The sequence below is a fragment of the Pantherophis guttatus genome, chromosome 7 (genome assembly GCF_059756535.1).
Source record: "Pantherophis guttatus breed Tessera chromosome 7, ASM5975653v1, whole genome shotgun sequence".
Taxonomy (NCBI): Eukaryota; Metazoa; Chordata; class Lepidosauria; order Squamata; family Colubridae; genus Pantherophis; species Pantherophis guttatus.
Window position 1 is genome coordinate 24042702 of NC_142069.1, and position 20553 is coordinate 24063254.

The 20553-nt window shown below is 38.6% G+C and overlaps 1 protein-coding gene across 1 annotated transcript in view; it reads right to left on the reverse strand.

Annotated features, from left to right (window-relative positions):
• The window catches only part of PAH (phenylalanine hydroxylase), a 41693-nt gene extending 22148 nt beyond the window's left edge, over positions 1–19545 (reverse strand). The window contains exons 1-3 of the mRNA XM_034403042.3: positions 19434–19545; positions 15668–15775; positions 4158–4341 (exon numbers count right to left, since the gene is read on the reverse strand). Coding sequence (XP_034258933.1) covers positions 4158–4341; positions 15668–15775; positions 19434–19454 — 313 coding nt within the window. The 5' untranslated portion in view covers positions 19455–19545. The remainder of the gene's footprint in view (positions 1–4157; positions 4342–15667; positions 15776–19433) is intronic.
• Positions 19546–20553: the final 1008 nt, after the last annotated feature.

Genomic DNA, 20553 nt, shown 5'->3' on the forward strand with positions numbered 1-20553 from the left:
AGGCAGAGAGAGAGGCAGAGAGAAAGAGCTAACCCCAGTTTAATTTATATTATTTTATCCCATACAAACACATGAAGGAGCCCTTTAAAAATAGAACATTTTAGAACATGCTGTTTCTTTCCTGAGGCTGTTAATGAATGCCCAGCAGTTTCAACACTGACCCTCCATGGACCTCTGTAGGGCCCATGCAAGTTGTTTAGTAATAAATATTGATTTGTCTGCAGGAGGAATAGCAGCATTTTATGGTCCTGCTGTGGACACCCAAGTGGTGACCAATTTGCTAGAGGTCAGATGCTTAATGGGATGCTAATCAGCTATTTATATGAGAGCAAGGAAACCAAAGAGATTCAGAGATTCTCCAGAACTTTGTCCATTTTGGGGAGGGGGGATCAATGACAGGAGTTCAATATTTATTGCCATTTTCAGTTCAGGTTGGAGCCTTCTTTAAACATGGCCAACTGTTCTGGTGAGCCCCAGGGCCCCAAGCTAACAAGGCTTCTACAGACCCTCAGCTTCCAGCTTGTCTCCAAACTGCAATAAATTATTTCTGTTTTCTGACTGAAACTGAATCATATTTAATTATTTCGTTCAGGACTCCAAGGGATCTAAGCACATTGAAAGCACTACATTGTGTCTTCATGACAATTCATTTGAACCCTTAAGAGCAGTTTGATGGTCAACTATGCAGCTAGACCAGAACTCCGTGATCAACCATAATTTACTATAGATGTTCTGAAACTTTTGGAGCCAGTTGGCAAATTTAGGGTTTTGAGAAATTGTTATGGGCATCGTTACAACAAAACCTGGTTAACCTGGCAAACCACAAAAGTCCTTTTCATTAGAAGATAACTTAGCTCCAAGCCTTCTAGAGTAGGCAACTATACTAAATGTAAATAAATAAATATTCCCTTTAACGTGGAAGGATCTGTCTGATGCATAGCTTTCTTCTGACTTTTTTCAGTCTCATCATTTTAGTTCTCTAAAAATGTCTCTGAGGTTTTGCAAAGCCCTGAACCATTTTTAAGATCAAAAAATGATTAGATGGGGCAATTCATACTTGAAGCTGGTGCTTTGTTTTGTACTGTAGTAAAATAAAGTCTCCTTTGAGCTGTTAATGGCTTCATTCTTACAGCACACCTACTCAGATCTATCTCAATCTCACTGTAGAGTGTGACACAAACTCAGCCGAAGTGTGAATACTCAAATGTTAAATGTGGGTGTAAATATTCTGGTCATAATAGAGATAGATTTCTGGTTTATAAACAGACAGTTCTCTTAAAAGCAGGTGGGTGGGAAAATCTTCCCTGCTGTGTGATTGAGGAAAGTGTACCACAAACAAATGTTAACAACTCTATGATATTCCTTAGATTATGTTCCATGTTCTTAGTGATGGGCAAGATACCCTACTCCATCACTATCAATTTGTCACCAAGGCTGCATGTATTTCACCATCCGCCTAGCTCTTGTGTAGTTGCTGTCTTGCCATCAGAAGCCAATTGGGCTAAAATAGTTCAAACCTGGGCCATTACCCAGTTCTATTTACTGGTATGTGTGTGTGTTTATTGCATGCTGTTCATTTTTTAATGAAAATCATTCCAGTTTCACAAATATATGCTTATTCATTTAAATTTAGTCTCTGATTATACATTTATGAATGTAGACCACACAGAGAGAGAGACAAATATGTACAAACCTAGTAGAATGTGTTTACAGACATCTATATATACATCAACAGATCTTTAGATCTGGAAACATATCAGGGGTGAAATGCTCCCAGTTCAGATCGGTTCGGCCGAACCGGTAGCAATGGTTGTTGGTGGTTTAGAGAACCAGTAGCGATGGCAGCGCAATCCACCTACCCGCCCAGTCATCGTTACTTCCTGGTTTTAACCATGAGGTAACCAGTTTTTTACCCCCTGTGCATGCACAGAAAGGTTTGCGCATGTGCAGAGGGTCCCCGCCAGTGGTAGGTTCCAACCAGTGTTACCACCGGTTCTCTTTGCACATGCGCTTTGCGCGCGATCGCTGCTCCACGCAAGCATGTTAGGTTTCTAGCCAGCTGAAGTGCGGCAATTCACTCTGCCGCACCTATCAGCTGGGCTAAAAAACAAGAAATAAAGGTAGGAATAAAGCAGGGGTGGGGGGGAGGGCCCAGCTCCCAGTCAAAGAGAACTGGTTCGGTCATGTCACATCGTCACCACTACTGGCTCGGCTGAACTGGGCCGAACCAGGAGCAACCCACCACTGGTCCCCGCATGGACTTCCGAACCGGTTGGGAAGGTAAGTAGATTTCACCCCTGAAACATATTGATCAAGCTGGCTATTAGCAAATCATTTGAATGGTCTTACTCTGTGGATTGGAAGTTTTTTGTTAGTGGTACACAAGGATTAGAAACAGAAAAGAATATTCCTTCTGGATTGTCAGACCCACTGTGCCTTTATCTGTGTGAACCTCAGCTTTGACTGTAACATTACCATGTATTAAATCAGGGTTGTACACTTCTGTGTAGTCCGGTGAGGATGTGTCTATGTACACACACATTTGTTAGTATTTCTTAAATACTAATCCTAACCTCCAAAGGCTACAAAGGACCTAAGGATGATCCAGTAATATCACTGGAGCAGTAATAGTTTTTGCCTCTTTTTGCATTTTCAGAGTTCATAAGTTCATAAGACTGTTCCATAAAATCGGAGGCATATGTTGTTCTATATGCAGATGTTGTTCTATTTGTGGGGGAGGGAGGGATTTCAAAAAAGTACAGCTGTGTATCTGGCCACCCAATAGATCGGGATAACCTATAAAATCAACAAATAAACAAAACTCAATACTTTTATATGTTGGTTTTATAGACCATCCTGATCTGTTGGGTGGATTGTGACACTATGAGTTCAAGGACTGCAGAAAAGTGGACCATGTATATCCCCCCGGGTAGCATATCCTGGGTATTTTTGTTGTTGCTACTGTTGTTTTAAATCATGATATTGATCTGCCCACAATGCTGTTTCATCTTAACAGACTTATCTGAAAATACAATTAACTTATTTCAATGGATCATACTAAGATGAGTTGCATAATTGCCTCCTAGTAGAACCCTCCCCCTTTTTTCTTTCCTTCCTTATTCTTTATGCCAGAATTATGATAAAGAGGGAAGACCCAAGATATTCCTTTAGCCTCCAAAAGTAATTAAACTTTCAATTTTAACTTATTGTGGCTCCCTGACAAGCCATAACATTTTGCCTGTCATGTTCCTTTCCTTTTTTCCCTTTACAATGTCATGGGTAGGACACAAAAGAGAGGATAAGAAGATTATAAGGATTCATTTCAGGAAGATATTATTCCCCTTTCATGTTGCTCCCAGGAAGGAAAAAGACACAGCAGACCTAAAGCATTTTAAACCAACCTTTCCTGAAATCCTATTAGGATCACACCTGCCATCTAAAGAAACCATGATCAGAAGATTTGGATGAATGTACATGAAACAAATGCTTACTAAACATGTAAGTCCCTCTGACTATATTTTCTTCTAGATTCTATCTAGTGAATACAGGTAAGTCATAGATGAATAATTATGTGCATGAATGTAATCTTATTCTAATTCTTTGACTCGGACCTATTAGAATTAGGAAGTTATACACATCTTTGACTTTTTATGTTTTCTTCTTATGAATGTGGCATGTAATAAGTTGTCTGGATAAAATAACTGGGATAAAATGATAACCAATAGCCCGGCCAATAAAAAAATAAGTGTAATTGGTACTAGAAATCAGGACCAATTGATCTTTTGTGTCTATATCTGTCTTGTTTGCAATCATTCATGAATCTGTTTGATATTGTTTCTGTATCAGTCAGCAGGACAGAATGTAATCATTGTTAATATATTTTAATAACTAAAATGGTTTTTTTTTCTAAATAACTCATCCGAATATGCATTTTAACATGTTTATTTGCAGTATGCACATTTCAGGATATCACAAAGGAATATCACAAAAGATTAAAAGCGAAAATGTATCCTCCATCATTTCTTTGTCTGAAAAACATGAATCAGGCTGGCAGATCTTACAAATGCAAGCCAACTAAAATTCTTGGACATCCCTTGGTAAAACCAGAGAAAGCTTCCTTTTACAAAAATTGGTTATGCTGAAACCTTTTCTCTTACCTGCATCTTTCCTCTTTTCACGTGAAAGTTCATGGACATTTGCTCTGATGTCATCTCTCAAGGTCTTGATGATATCTGGAAGGGCAGAAATATTCTTGCTCTCCAAATTAATGAAAAATTCATATTCATCTTTATTCAGCCGGGAAGGTCTGGATTCTATATGAGTCAAGTTTATCCCCTTTTCCTAAAAGACAATGAAATAAATAATACCTGTTGTTGTTGTTGTTTTTTGCAGGTGCCCTAGAAAGTGATCTGTGCAAAATATGGTGCGTAAAAAAATATTAGGGTGTAGAAAAAACCTTTGTTTGTTTATAAAATTTTCTAGCTATTTTTTAAAATAAAATGGGTGTATTTAAAATGTTGAGCCCCACACAAAAGAAATTGATAACTGACTTATACAACTATAACTGTATACCGTTATAGGCCTGCAAATGCTATTATAATAAACATTAAGTTGATACCTCTGCAAGATCTGAATGTAATGAATGTACTACCTTTCTTTATTGCCTACTATTAGACAATAGTAGGCATTATTAGTGGTCATTAACCTCAATGGCTATTTGGTATCATTCAGCTCAGAGACATCATGATTCTCAATAGCAAGTACTAGGGAACATCAATGCAAGATAACCACTGTTTTCATCTTTTGTCAGGTGCTTTTTGTAAGCATCTCATTGGCTACTGGGTAAAAGGATGTTGCATCAGGTGGATTCTTTAATGTCCTCCTATGAAGTATTTTTGAGGAAAGTTTATTTACAGTTATAACTGGTTATAACTGTAAATAAACTTTCCTCAAAAATACTTCATAGGAAAGTTTATTTACAGTTATAACCAGTGGTGGTATTCAGCCTGTTTTATCCAGTTTGAGCGAACCAGTAGGGGCGACTGCGGGATGCCCCGCCGACCCGTGTGGACGTCATGACGGCCCATTTTTCCACATTTTCAAGGCTCTGCGCATGCACAGAAGATGGCACGTGCGAGCGGAGCAAGTGTGTGTGCGCACACATATTTGCAAACGGGTAGGGAAGGTAAGTGAATATACCACCCCTGGTTATAACCCTTACTATTACATGTTGGAGGCATCAGAGGGCCAGATAATGACCTCCCAAAACGAATAATATATGGAGACTGAATCTGCCTTTCCCTCACAAAATGCGTACACTCAGATTGTTCCAGGTAATACAATAGAAGGCCCAAATGTAGCACAGATATGTGACATAGTATTAGTTACTATCCCAGGAATAGTTCCAACCAGTGGTGAAATCCAAATTTTTTTACTACCGGTTCTGTGGGCGTGGCTTGGTGGGCATGGTGTGGCTTGGTGGGCGTGGCAGGGGAAGGATACTGCAAAATCTCCATTCCCACCCCACTCCAGGGGAAGGATACTGCAAAATCCCCATTCCCTCCCCACTCTGGGGCCAGCCAGAGGTGGCATTTGCCAGTTCTCCGAACTATTCAAAATTTCCGCTACCGGTTCTCCAGAACCTGACAGAAACTGCTGGATTTCACCCTGATTCCAACCTCTTGGGCAGTATGAAAGATGGCAAGTAGCTCCATTTCAGTAGCTGTTTTGACATACAATCTTGTCACATATATGATGACTAATGGCAGGAATATGTCATTGCAGTTTCTCATTAGTTTATTTTTAATTAAAAGAACTTAACAATATTAAAGATCAGGTGGGGCAGGTCTGAAGAAGGTGGGGCAGGTCAAAGAAGGTACACCCAGGAATAAAGACCCAGAAGAAATCTATACTCACTCTATGCCAAAGTTACATTTTTTTTATAGCTGTGATCATGAAAAATGTCTATTTGAAAGACAGCTACAAAAATGAATCAAGCTATCAGTGATGTGTGGTTTAAAATATCATGAATACATAACAACACCAATAAATATAGGCTGGTGGTGATTTCCCCACCCCCAGAGCTGAATATTAAATATATTCAAGAGCAGAGAGAGGCAGAGAAAGAAATTCAAAAGGACCATCTGCTCAGAAACAATATACACTATTGGATCTGTCTTTTCTGAAGTTCTAAGCAATGAGCACCAAAGATGGGCTAAACTGTTTGGCCAGATACCAACACAAGAAGTTGAAAAGGTCAGAAGTGCATTCAAATCCCCTGGCACAGGAAAGAGATCCTCCTAACAGGGATGGCCTCAGTGCAAAGACCTCTATTAACCAAGCTGAGCCCTGAGGTCAAGTTGTTTTAGCTCTCCAAAGATCTGTACTGGTCACAGACAATGCTTTGTATTTGCTATTTAATTAGGTGCTCGCAAATCATTAGAGGGCTCCAGAGCTAGGGAAGGGTGAAGTTTAAATTACTCTATGTAAGATTTATTATGATCAAGACCAGACCCTAAAACTCACAGTCTGCTCTAAGCAAGAATGCTACAATTTGCTCTAAGCAAGAATACTACGTTTAATTATAATTCCAATAATTCCATCTTTAGAATTAAGATTTGGGATTTATAGTGAGATAGCAAGATTCTTTCTTTCAAGAAGTAATGATATTTTATGAAATTAATGACCTGAATAGAGAACGCTAGATGGAAATGTGAAAATTTTATCTTCATCTCTGCTATTCTTCCACTGACCATGGAATCAGTTGTAAAAAAAAAAAAAATGTGCTGGAGAAAAGTTGCTGTCTCCATCATTTTTTAAAAATAACTGGCAGAAGCCAATGATCAAGGGCTCATCGAAGGTGGCAAATTATTAACCCTTCTAATTCTATACAGCATAGCAGGTGCATGCTTATTATTAAAGACATACTAGGCGAAAAGGATGTCTGCATCTTGAAATCTATACTTACCTAGTCATATAATCTGAAGACAGGTTGCAGAAACAACACAACACAATTCCTTACAACTAGATCTGTAGTTTCTTTATTGTGTTCCAATGGTGGGTTTCTACTGGTTTGTCCCGGTTCGGGCAAACCGGTAGTGGAGGTGGCGGGAGGCTCCGCCCACCCACCCAGATGTCATTATGGACACTCTGCACATGTACAGAAGTGTACGCGAGCGAAGTGAGTGTGCACACATGTGTGCTCACAGTTCTGAACCGGTAGCAAAGGTAAGTGGAAGCCACTACTGTTGTGTTCCGATGTTGTGGATCAGATGGGAAAGGTCTATCAAATTTATGATAGTCAACGGAATTATGGGAAATATAAATAGATAGCCAGATCCTTTCATTTTTAAAGTAGCCAGCTGGGAAAAACTGTTGCAAGCATCAACCAGTCAACTATCTGCATTACAGAGCACTGGGGATCAATGATCTAAACAGATAAGAAGCAGCTTTCTGTCTTCAATTTTTTCTGCTTTTATGGGACAACAAAGTTAGGATGGCCACATGTGCATTTCTCATTTTGAACAGCAACTAGAGGATAGTTATCTCTATAGAAGAGAATCTTTGCAGCTCAGGATTGAACTGTGGGGTCCTTAGTGCTCTCTGAGCTTGGTTGTTGTCTTGCAGATGTTTCATTACCAAACTAGATAACATCATCAGTGGTAGTAGGGAGTGTGGTTTGCTCTCGTGTTAGCTTGTTTGAGTAAACAAACAAGCTAACTGTAACACTCAAACATTCAAAACACTCAGACAATCTAGCTAAAAGTAAAGAACAGTCCAATCAAGGAACCACTCCTATCAACATTGACAAGGTAAGCCACTACTATATAAAATGAGAGCAAACCATACTCCCTACTATCACTGATGATGTTACCTAGATTGGCAATGAAATGTCTGCAAGAAAACAAGCTCAGATAGCACCAAGGATCCCGCAAGGTACTTGATTTGAAATTTAAGCCTAGATTCCATGCTAGATTTTCCCACTTATTCACTCTCCCCATAAAGAAAGAAAATCAAGGAGCTTCATGCACAATTCAAATCCCATCCATCTGTCATGGTTTGGAGGGAGATGGATTTTATTATCACTTCCGGTAAAGTCTGTTATACTGTTTATTTTTTTTTTAATCAGTTTATGATGTACATTTAGGCCTAAAGGCCATGAGAAGAGTTTGAGAAGAGCTGGTATCACGCTCTCCGCATTTCTCACTTCCATATATTTTTTGCAATTTTTTTTTAGTCTCTTGTCAAGAAATCAAGTAGTAACTTTGGGGTGTATCTAATTTATTTGCAATATCAATGGTATTTCTGATAAAATATTGATGATCAGCAAGATAAACAAATACATTTACTTTTGTGTGCTGATATATAATCTTTTCTTCCACTGTGCTTCTCAGCCCCTATCCCTGTGAATTCAATAAATATCAAGTTCTGAAAAAAACAAATATTAAATTATCTTCTTATCAAATTGTCTGTGCTGATTTCATAATGTTTGTGCCCATGTAGAAAAAAGTATCAGATTTGGGGTTTTTTTAATGCAGATATACTATCTAAATTGAATTGTAAAATTGACTCTGATATTAGAGTATATGAATCCAGCAGATATATAATACCTTTATATATATATATATATATATAAATTGTGGAAAATTCTGCATTATCTTTGAAGGTACATAATAGTTTTGCATTTCCCACAGCAGAGGAAGAGGTGGTTAATTTTTAACTGGTCCAAACAAATACATTTGATCTTGGAGTTGCTCTGAAATTCATGTACAAACACCACTCCCCTATCAAAAGGCTCAGCACATGATCACCACTTTCTCTGTTGCTAAATTATTCTGCAAACATGAGTATTTCAGCTAAACCAAACATTGCTGGGTTCATCTGAAATGCTGACAGATAGTTACTACTTTGATACTTATGTAATGAAGGAAAGACAGGGCAGCCACCTTTCTTAAATGTTCCCTAATTTTCTGCATGTTTTTATAACAGAGGTGCAAAACAAGATCTCCCCCAGAGACTCCCTTCAGAAATCAGTGGCTCTTTTTGCATTTTTGGAAACACATCAGAGGAAAAGCAACTATGTTGGGCAAAGTCTTAAGTCAAGGGTGTTAAACTCGTGGCCCGTGACTGGATGTGTCACATGCTGGCCACACCCACATCCGGTTTAACGAAGGGAAAAACAGTCACGATACATCACGTGATGACGCTGTGACAATGCGAGTTTGACACCCCTGCCTTAAATTAAAAACATTTATCCCACATCAAGAATAAGGATCCCCTTTTTCAGTTGAGGATGCAGATAATCTAAGAAAGGCTGCTTGCTAGTGGTAGGTGGGAGTCAAAGCCAATGATGGGTGTGGGTGGGTCCAAAATGGAAGGAGGAGCTAACCTTTATTTTCACTTTCTTTCCCAACCCTTTTATCTGTTATTTCTTCCTGCCAATGGTCTAAGCCAGTGGTCTCCAAATTTGGCAACTTTAAGACTTGTAGACTTCAACTCCCAAAATTCAGCTGGCTAAGGATTCTGGGAGTTAAAGCCCACAAGTCTTAAAGTTGCCAAGATTGGAGGTCCCTGGTCCAAGTTATCACTTTTACCTGAGGATTTGAATGGCAGGATGAAGAGAGCATTTAAAATTAACTGAGGGGCAATTGTAACAATTTCACGGAACGCATCTTATTTTAATGGGCCTGCATTTGTGAAAAACTTTCTTTCCATCCTTCTATAACAGGTTTTCAAACGTTACTTTTAAAAAACCTTTTCTTTTTGGAAAGATTTTGGTTTTCAAAGGCCTAATTTAGGTAACTAATTTTTAACGGTGACTGGCTTAATTATTTCTAAAGCGACGGTTTTGTGGGCATGCTGTTGTTTGTTAAAACTGAAATTTTTAATGTCATTTCAACTTTTTAAACAATAAACGCAGGGTAGAAAAACTTTCAATAAATATTGTTACACATGGTATTGTGAAAATGTGTGACACAAGTACATAAATAATTCTATCTGTAAAAAAAAAATCCCCTCTCTGCCTTCTCTACAATCCTGAGAGAAAAACTAAATGGCACCAGTGGAAATTTTCAATCCAGAAACTTCCAGAAGGTGGAAAAATATCCTCCCAGTTAAATGTTCTGCTCCTTGTTCCACGATAACCATTGTTTTTAAAAATTAAATCTATGCCAAGTGATGGCTTCCTTCCAATAATCACAGTATATATTCTGACCCTTATTTTGTTGACATGTGGGCACAATACCTCAGCGACTAAAGATGTTGAGCTTGTTAACTGAAAAGCTGACAGCCTGGGTTCGAGACCTGAGGGCTGGTGCAATGAGGTGAGCTCCCATTACTTGCCTCAGCTCCTGCTCATCTAGCAATTTGAAAGCATGCAAATGTGAGTAGATAAATAGGTTCCACTTTGGTGGGAAGATAATAGTATTCCATCCATCTCAGTGTATAATCATGCTGTCCACATGACTACGGAAGTGTCTTTGGACAATGCTGGCTGCCTTAGCTAACAAACGGAGATAAGTGTGTGTGTGTGTGTGTGTGTGTGTGTGTGTGCGCGCGCGCACACACACACACACAAGTTGGAAATAACTGGAAAAGAGAAACATTTACTTCTGTTAATATCAGTTGGTAATACTAATACGAGGCAAGTAGGTTATGAATACACACATATATACATATACATACATACATACATAAATATACATGCATACATAAAGAAAGAACCCTGTGTGTTGCCTATGATTTTTTTGTAAATTATCCAGAATCTCTGGGAGCTATGTAGTCTATAAATTTAATATTAATATAAATGTATTATAATATACACCACTGTGTGAAATTCGTAGCTGCCAGTTCTTGAACTTGTATTGGCCTTCCTCATTCTTATGATTGGTTATACAATCAGCCAGATGTTTAGATTTGGAAGTTTTATCCCCCTACTGAGTTTTAGCCACCTATCAAGTCCCTTCCCAAGGACCTGGGGAAATTATTATTTTGCTACAAGCGCCTGTGGCTGGAAGCTAAAACAAGTGGGCTTGCCTTATTGACTGCTGTGAAATGAAATAGGGTTGAGTCACATGAGGGATAAATAAATCTGTTTAATCTGTACAACTTTACTTTAAAAATCGAAGGCCATATTTTCAAACTTATAGAATGCCCTTGATCAGTTAACCCAAACTGGTACCTTTAAACATTTCCCATAATCTCTAGCCAGCACAAACAATGAAAGATCAAAACATTGGAAGGATACCAGCTGAAATATATAACATTCAAGAAATGATGAAATGAACTCTTTATAATTACTGCAAAGAAAGTTGCATAAATGCACATATTTGGGTCTATTTAACCCAGACTTGATGTTTCAACTTTCCAGTATTAAATCAGGGCTGTTTTACATTGAGTTCCACATTATACCATTCAGACATAGGACTGTATTCCCCCCCCCCCAATGCCCATAATAATTTCTTGACAATCTCTCATTTGGCCCAAATTAATTAAATGGACATTCAATATGACAAGCAGGAAGCAAGAAAAGCTATTACAGAATGGAGAACAATATAATACAATATAGTACTATATTGTAATATGATACTGTACTGAGAAGGAATTGTATCCTACAAAATTCAGGCTGTCAGCTAGAAGAGGACAAATATTTGCTGAGCCAAAGGTTAGGATTAACTGTAATGATCTACATGCTAAAGGAAGAACATTGCTGATTTTGTGCCTGATGTTAAGAGACATTTAAAAGTGAAACAATTTTTGGAAGGGGAATAATCAAGCATTCTTTTCTAAAATACTAAAGTCTCCTTTAAGTTGAGCTAGATTCCTGCTGATTTTATGGAGACATATGTTTAGTTACCTTGGCAACAATTGGGAAATAATTTGCCATTTCCTTCTTCCAGGAAGGTTTTTTATTTTATTTTTTTAAAATCCCAGTTTAGCCTATAACCCTAGAATTCCTTGAAGACCTCACATATAGATGCTAACAAGCTGCTTTGCTGCTGAGCCCAGACAATGCCTGTCTCCACCACTAGACATCTTCAGACAAGACTAGCTTGTCATCTATGAGGTACTCTAACTCTGAATTTTCATGTGTCAAGCTGATTCTATGAGATGAATGAAGAACAGAGCTGCACACTCATCACAGCTTCGCAAGAGCTCTGCAGGGGAAGGCCAACGTGTCTATGGAGGCTGAGCCACCTCAGGAGAAAGAGGTTAAAGGAATATTGTTTCTCCACTCTTATACATGACTAAGAAGTGCAGCCAAGCTCTCCATCAGATTGAAGAACAGAATTTCAACCTCCTTTCAAGTTAATGTCAAGAGAATCCATCTGATTAACATCCTGAGGAGAAAAAAAACAAAAAACAAAAAACAAGAACCAAGAACATATACTGCTTCTCTGGATACTATTCCATAAGCCAAATAGCACATCAACAAAGTATATTATTACAAGAATATTTGTAATGTTTTTGTTGCTATCAATAAGTGATTTTTTTTTATCAGTAATCAGTAAGCAACCTGATCTACATGCAAGTTTTTGTTTGTTTGGACCCTGAGGTTCTCTCTAGATCTGATTACAGAAACTCACATTGTACAACATGATTTTGCTTTCTTTTTATTTATTTGCTAAAATATTAAGCAATATAGTTAGTTGACACTACTAGGATTAATACATCTTTTTGATTTTAAAGCAATCCTCAAGGGATGGGCTTCATCAAAAGGATGAAAATCTTGACAGAGACTCTCTGGTAACATCATTGTATCACTTCAGTGCCCTCTGTGTAATTCAGAAACAGGTTATTGGCTTTCTTCTTTTTAATGCAGCCTCCAGCTACAAACATTTGCCTGCCCATGATTCAAATGACATCTCAAGGCTTGAACAGAGCCATTTTGTTATGCAAAACGTCTTGTTTCTACCCCCACATACTGTGTATGCATGAGGGATGCTGAAGGATTTTCAATCAATGTATCTAACTCAAACTTTCTGTACATCTTTTGAGCAAAGTTTGAGTTAGATGCATTGATTGAAAATCCATTCTGAAGTCACTGAACACAGAAAGAGAAGTTTTACACATCTCATTCTGGGTAATCATTGATTTTTTTCCCCCTTCAGTTATGAAACAGAATCTACCTGTTTTTCATCACCCTGCATTTCCTCTCCATTTGCAGCTCAATTGTTATTTTCCTAAATAAAAAAAATTGATGGGACTCTGTACATTACACAATTTGTGTTTCTATATAACTTTTTCCTAGACATACAGTGCATTTAAAGCCCATACTATATCTTCTTTAAAGAAAGAAAGAAAGAAAACCACAAACCACAAAAATTTCAAAAGGGAAGCTAGGTACTAGAAAGCAAGAAGAGGTATTATCATACTATCATTATCTTTATGGCCCTTACATGGGGGGGGGCAGTGATGAGATTCAAATTTTTATACTACCGGTTCTGTGGGCGTGGCTTCGTCAGCATGGCAGGGGAAGGATACTGTAAAATCTCCATTCCCTCCCCACTCTAGAGTAAGGTTACTACAAAATCCCCATTTCTTTCTGATCATCTGGGACTCAGGAAGCAGAGAATAGATGGGGGCGGGACCAGTCAGAGGTGGTATTTACCGAACTACTCAAAATTTCTGCTACCGGTTCTCCAGAACTGGTCAGAACCTGCTGAATATCACCTGAGTGGGGGAAGAGGAAGAGTATCTGTGCTCTCTGTAGAACGTTTCTGCATAATTCAGAACATGTGGAAATATATCTGACAATGAAAACAACTAGTGTTGCTGTCATAATTTCTTTTTCTGTTCCCATCACCACCGTTCTCATTCAGTTTGATTAGAAACAGCTGTGTTTGATTCTCCCCACCCAGAACATTCAATGAAATTTTCAAGATTGAAGTTGGGAATACTTACAAAGGGTTTAAAAAGTGTACATCTTTCATTGTACATTCATTTCTGGGTTCTCAGACTTAAATCCCAAAGGAGGATATCACATGGAAATTCCTTTTGTTAGGGTTGTGGGATTGTTTCCATTTTTATTTTTTATTTTTTTTCCAGACTGGGAAATGAGGATACTCAGGCAGTTTTCAGAATGATGGAAAGATATGCAACTGAAAACAACCCCAGTTGTGGCAGATTTTATCACTTCTTAGAATAAAATGAGGTAAAAATTAACACCAAGAGAAATTTTAAATTATGAAACACTTGGTGGAAAAGAGGGGAAAAGAAGCTTCTTTTGCAGGGGAAGAAAACTTCTAAGAAATCACTTCTTATGACCATATCAAGAGACAGATTTAAGAGGGTTTCAAATATGATCAATGCAATTATATTAATTATATATTATGCCTGAAATTGAGGGCAGATTTCTTTAAACAAACCATCTTAAGTTGAATTATATGAATCAGGTATAATTCATATTCTATAGCAAAGAGAATGTTAGTGTAAGTTGCCCTTGAAATGTCTTGTTTGCCTTTCATGTATGAGCTGTTTAATGAGACTTTCTGGCTGCAGAAGGACATAAAATTCTATTAAGTACAATAGGAAGGAATGTTAAAACATGTTTAAACGAAAACATCATCAGGATGCTTGCTTGCACCATGTAAGATCAAATCAACTAGATGGTGAAGATGAAGATTGATGGTGATGATGATGATAATGATGTGTCATCAAGTCAATGTCAACTCTTATTCATACAGATTTTTCTCCAGGATGAAATTTTAATGAATCGATCTTGTAAATATTTCACCATGTCAAATGTTGTGGCGATAAACAGAAATGCATAACTGATTCTCCTGTAGCTTTGAGCTCGTTCCCCCACCCCACTGTTCCAGTAAAGTAATCTCTCTTTAGATTATATTAGAGAACAAAACAAAATGTGGAGGATGCCTTTTTCAAATTAGCAAAACAGGCAGTGAAGCTACAGAGTGATAATTACTGAAGAACCAACAGCACTTCCATCTTATAACAGTGAGATATGTTTAGAAGAAACATACTAACGAAATTAGTAAAAAAAAAAAAAAGTGAGGGGTAAAGAAGTCATGGCCAAATAGGCATCTGTGCTCATTTCTGTTTCAAGGCCTTTAAGCCAGTACTGTTCAAAAATATTTGGTCATGTCATCACTGAGCATTGTTACCTTCCCATCAAAGTGGTACTTGCATTTATATACTTGCATTTGCATGCTTTCAAATTGCTAGGTTGGCAGGAGCTGGGGCGAGGACGGGAGCTCACCCCCATTGCGTTGCACTCAGGTCTTGAACCTGAGCTGTCAACTTTCCAGCCAACAAGCGCAGAGTCATAATTCCTGAACCACCATGCTGCCCTAAAGAAATTAGTGTGATAGACAAAAAAGATAGAAGTATTTTTTGCAGGTGAAGAATGGCTGAGGGAAATTGGATAACAGATTTTGGTAAACCATTAATATAAAATCAGGCTTATTTGGAGTTGATGCTTTCTGCAATTTCTCACCATTTTCTCTAGCCAAACAGCCAATATCATAGAATACTGTAGGAGCAAGGGAGCAAAAGACAGGCCGGTTTGGAAGTTGATGGCTTTGGGATGTCATCTGAGATTAACCACAAAGACGATGATATCTGGGAACTGCATCCATGATGGCTGGATTGTCATTTTGCAGCCTTGGTGGGATTTCTCTTCCTACAACTGCTTTTGTAAAATACATACCTCAAATATGCGAAGGACTTTAGCCAAGGCTCCAACTTCTTCTTTAAGGGAAAAAATCAGAGAGATTGCGTCTTTCTGGGAAGTGTTCTCTTCAATGTACCTGGATTCCTATATAATAAATATGAAATTATTTACAAGGCTTTGGTGTCTGGAAACTAATTACATCAACTCTTAAGTTCCAAAATTGAATCTAACTGTTTTACACCCTATTTTTCCAAGTTGTTTTACAACTTACATCCACCTTAGCTCGCATATAAACTGACAGGGAAAAAAAAGTTTTAAAGGTTAAACATGTTTAAAATGACAGTCCTTGCCATTGGTTTGTTTCCTTGAGGATGAGGAGGGTAGCCTCTACAGCAGCAAGCTTCATAATAATTTGAATTGCACAGTCAATCAGAGTAGAGCTGGAAGGAACTGGAGGTCTTCTAGTCCAACCCCCTGCTCAAGCAGGAGACCCTATACCCGTGATGGCAAATCTATGGCACGCGTGCCACAGGTGGCACACAGCGCCCTCTGTATGGGCACGCGAGCCATCACCCCAGTTCAGCTCCACCGTGCCTGTGCTCGCCCCTCCCACCAGCCAGCTGGTCTTTGGGTCTCTGCTGCTCATGTGCAGAGGGGCGGGGCACGTGTGGGGGGCTGCCTGTGCATGCGCAGTGGGTGGGGTGCATGAGTGGGGAATGGGGGGCATATGGGGGCACATGCGGGGGGCATGCACACAGGTAGGGGGGTGCTTGCAGAGGGGGTGCATGTGGAGGGCACATGCGGGGGGGTACATGCGGGGAGGCACGTGCTTTGGGCACTCAGTCCGGAAAAGGTTAGCTATCACTGCCCTATACCATTTCAGACAGATGGCTGTCCAGTCTTTTCTTTAAAAACTCAAGTGATGAAGCACCCACAACTTCTGAAGGCAAGCTGTTCCACTGGTTACTTGTCCTCACTGTTAGGAAGTTTCTTCTTAATTCCAGGTTGTTTCTCTCTTTGATTAGTTTCCAACCATTGTTTCTTGTCTTGCCTTCTGATGCTTTGGAAAGTTGATGCCCTCTTTATGGAAGCTCCCCCAAATATTGGAATACTGCTGTTACGTCCTCCCTAGTCCTTCTTTTCTCTAGACTAGCTATACCCAATTCCTGCAACCGTTCTTCATATGTTTCCGTCTATTTATTGGGCTGAAGACTATATATTGGCTGGAATGGGAGGAGGTTGTTGTGAAGCAATGGATTGAATTTCTTTATTTGCAAGATGTTCCTCTGTTCTTAAATTTGGCAAATGAAGTTTTTGCAGCAATGATGATTAGAAGCTTGCTTTCTTAAAATTCATAAAAACCAAAATCTGATGTCCACCTTCTCCTTCTCAGTTTTATTAGTATTGCCAGTCTTTCTTGCTGCTATTTCTTCAGTGTCTGAAGCTGTACGTGTTGAGTCTGAGACAAGAGAACTTCTTGTTAAATAGCCTATACTTGTTCCAGTGCATATCATTTGTGACATTAATCCACTGGCCCAGAACAAGCCTGTGAAGCTCATGAGGAGTATTTATTAAATGTCAGGCAAAGGTTCAGCTAGAACCAGTCAGTGGCTCTTGGTAAACAGAAAAGTCTGTTTCCAGTAAATGTTTGTTACAAAAAGGAAGGGAAAATATATCAACTCAAAGCATTTTGGTTAAACTCTTCACGTTGAAGAACAAATTGAATGGTCAATATATTTTAGGATGAGGGTGAGAAAAATGTCTGGATGCAAAAATAAAGCTCTTTGTTGCTTCGTTGCTACAAGCAATCTTCCTAATTAAGGAGTTGTGAGGAAATTAAGCACATCCTAAGACTGAGAGGGGTGGGGTGGGGGTGGGGTGATACCCTCTTATGAGGAAAATCTTGAACAAATCCAGAATTGCTAAGCTTATCCCAGCAGGGTACATTTGATGTTGTGTACATCCTTTATTTTTATTCTGGGAACATTAGGAATTCATTAGTGGATTTCACTGTGGTATTTGTTCAGCTCCACTTTGGTTAATGTGGAAAAGCAGCTTTTTAAAAAGAAGCCCTAGCAAAGTGCTAGAGTCCCATCCACAAACGTCATGGAACTGCTAAACCGTTTGAAGAATAAGAAACAGCAGCAGCTAAAAAGTCCATTAATATTAAATATTTCAGTTCAGAGATTATACGAGCTGAAGGAATCCTCTGAAATAGGGACAGCTCAGTGCAATTGAAAGGTGAATCTGCCATTTGTTTCCATAGACTAGATACATAGGAAGAGGCTGAAGCACCTTCAGTGGTTTCTCTGCTTTCAAATGCATCCAACTGTTAGATAAATCTTGATCTATCTAGTTTATAACTCCAAAGACCAGAATTATGCAAGCTACAGTATTCCCTGTGATACATTATGAAAACAAAAGTTGGATTTGAAGAAGGACAGTAGGAAGAGTATTGAAGCCTTCAAACTTGCTGTTGGAGAAGACCAGTGGTGGGATTCAGCCAGTTCGCACCACTTCGGGAGAACCGGTTGTTAACTTTCTGAGCAGTTTGGTGAACTGGTTGTTGGAAGAAATCATTAGGGCAGAGAACCGGTTGTTAAATTATTTGAATCCCACCACTGGAGAAGACTCTTGAGAATATTGTGGGCAGCCAAGAAAACAAATGATCATCAAACAATTCAATCCGGAGTTCTCACTTGAGACACAGATTACCAGGCTGAAATTATTCTATTTTGGATACAGTATGCAAAGACCTAAGTTTTTGGGAAATGTTGAAATGCTAGGGAAGACGGGAAGAAAGAAAAGATAGCCAGTAACAAGGTGCATTGTGCTCAGTTACAATAATGATCAGTGCACCTATGGAAGACCTGAAAGACCAAGTTAGAGATCATTTGTCATGGAAAAAAAATCTATGTGTTCATTAAGAGTTGAAAACAACTTGTTATAATCACTGGTCTAACTTTCCCATTACACTGAGGCAGGAATTCAACAGATTTCAGATATGTTCAACCAGTGGTGATAAGCAAATACATTTGATGACATTATTTTCCTTTTCCAAATTCCTTTGCTCACAAATTCAAGGATCTGAGGTTTCTAATTGTAGATAACTTTTGGTGTCTGTGGTCAGCATATTTCTATCTATCACATAATTCATCAAAAGTATCATTCACCAGGATTCATCTCCAGATTCTAAGAAAGCTACATGAGATATTAGAATGGTGTTTAACTGCAGTTACTTAACATGAACATGTATTTTAAATTTCAATGTATAGATAGAAACTATGTAGGTCAGACTTACCATACACTTATATAACTGTGTGTAAAACCAACACCTTATTTATTTGTTGCTGGAAACATTCTCATAAATACCTAACTTTCTCCACAGTAGCTCAAGTAAACATATATTTATTGTAATACAAATTATTCATAGGAAAATCTATGCAGAAAAAAATGCTATGCCTGCAAGTTTATTCCTCCTTTCTCTGTTCCAGAACAATCGAAATAAAATAATATAATAAAATAATAAAAGTAGACATAGGATTGTCAGATTCTGACAATCTGACATTTTATGTCAGAAAAACAAGCATTTATGCATTAAAGAGCCAGTTAATATGCAAGAATAGAAAGATAATGACTTATATCTGCCTATAATTACCTTGCTGTTGAAGGCATAGAATTGAAAGTTAGTGTCAATTGTGTAACTAATAACTGCAACATTATGCATTCTTTAAAAATACATGTTAGTGTTTATAACATTTAAATACCTTCATAAAACATCCTCTTAATATAGTGGACTTACTTGGAAAAGATCTCCATTCATGTTGCTGACTTTTTATTTGTTTTTTTCCACAAGCACTAATGAACAGTATTTTTCCTAGAACGATTTTACAATGTTTGCAGGATCTTCTGCAAACTATGAACACACATATTTAAAGCCGAGTTTACAACTGAAGGCTCCGCCCCTTTTGATCTCAATTCTTTGGCAGAGTTTGGACAAAGGTGGGGTTTTCTTCACACACCCCTCTGCTCCACCCCTTCAACTCAAAAGGCACCATGGTTTGGCCGTAAGTAATGAAAGTCAAAATTGGGCTCCTTTATCCTTCTATCCATGTGCTTTCTATTTGGATGACCAGATGAATTATTTCTTGTCTTCTTACGGTTTGCCTTGTGCAATTCTGTAATTTCAGTTCTGGATATATTCCTTCCCTACCCACATGAACCAACAATAACAATGCTGCTTGCTTGTAGCAATACCAGAGAGACTTCTGAAGATACTCTTTAGATCCTAGTTCTGGTTCTAACCATAGTTGGTTAACTATGAGAGATCTCTATAGTCCTTCTAAAGACAGTTGCTAGGTTCCCATGAGTGGCTACAACTGGGGCCAGCTGGACTTGAAAGCCATATGACACCTCTGTCCTGGAATTTCCTCCTACTACTTGTGATATGCAGTGCTTCGAATGCAATATTGCAGGCAAACTCTGCCCACAGTCAGGAGTTCAATCCTGACCGGCTCAAGGTTGACTCAGCCTTCCATCCTTCCGAGGACCCAGATTGTTGGAGGCAATATGCTGACTCTGTAAACTGCTTGCAGAGGGCTGTAAAGCACTGTGAAGCGGTATATAAGTCTAAGTGTTATTGATACCCTCTCTCAGAAAACCTCCCCTGCCAATCTCAATGGAGAGCTGCTCAATAGTAGTAACTGTGGGAGGGATCTTGGAGTCCTAGTGGTCAATCATTTAAATATGAGCCAGCAGTGTGCTGCAGCTGCCAAAAAAGCCCACACAGTTCTAGGCTGCACAAACAGAGGGATAGAATCAAGATCATGTGAAGTGTTAATACTACTTTAAAATGCTGTAGTAAGGCCACACTTGGAATATTGCATCCAGTTTTGGTTTTGGCCACCATGTAAAAAAGATGT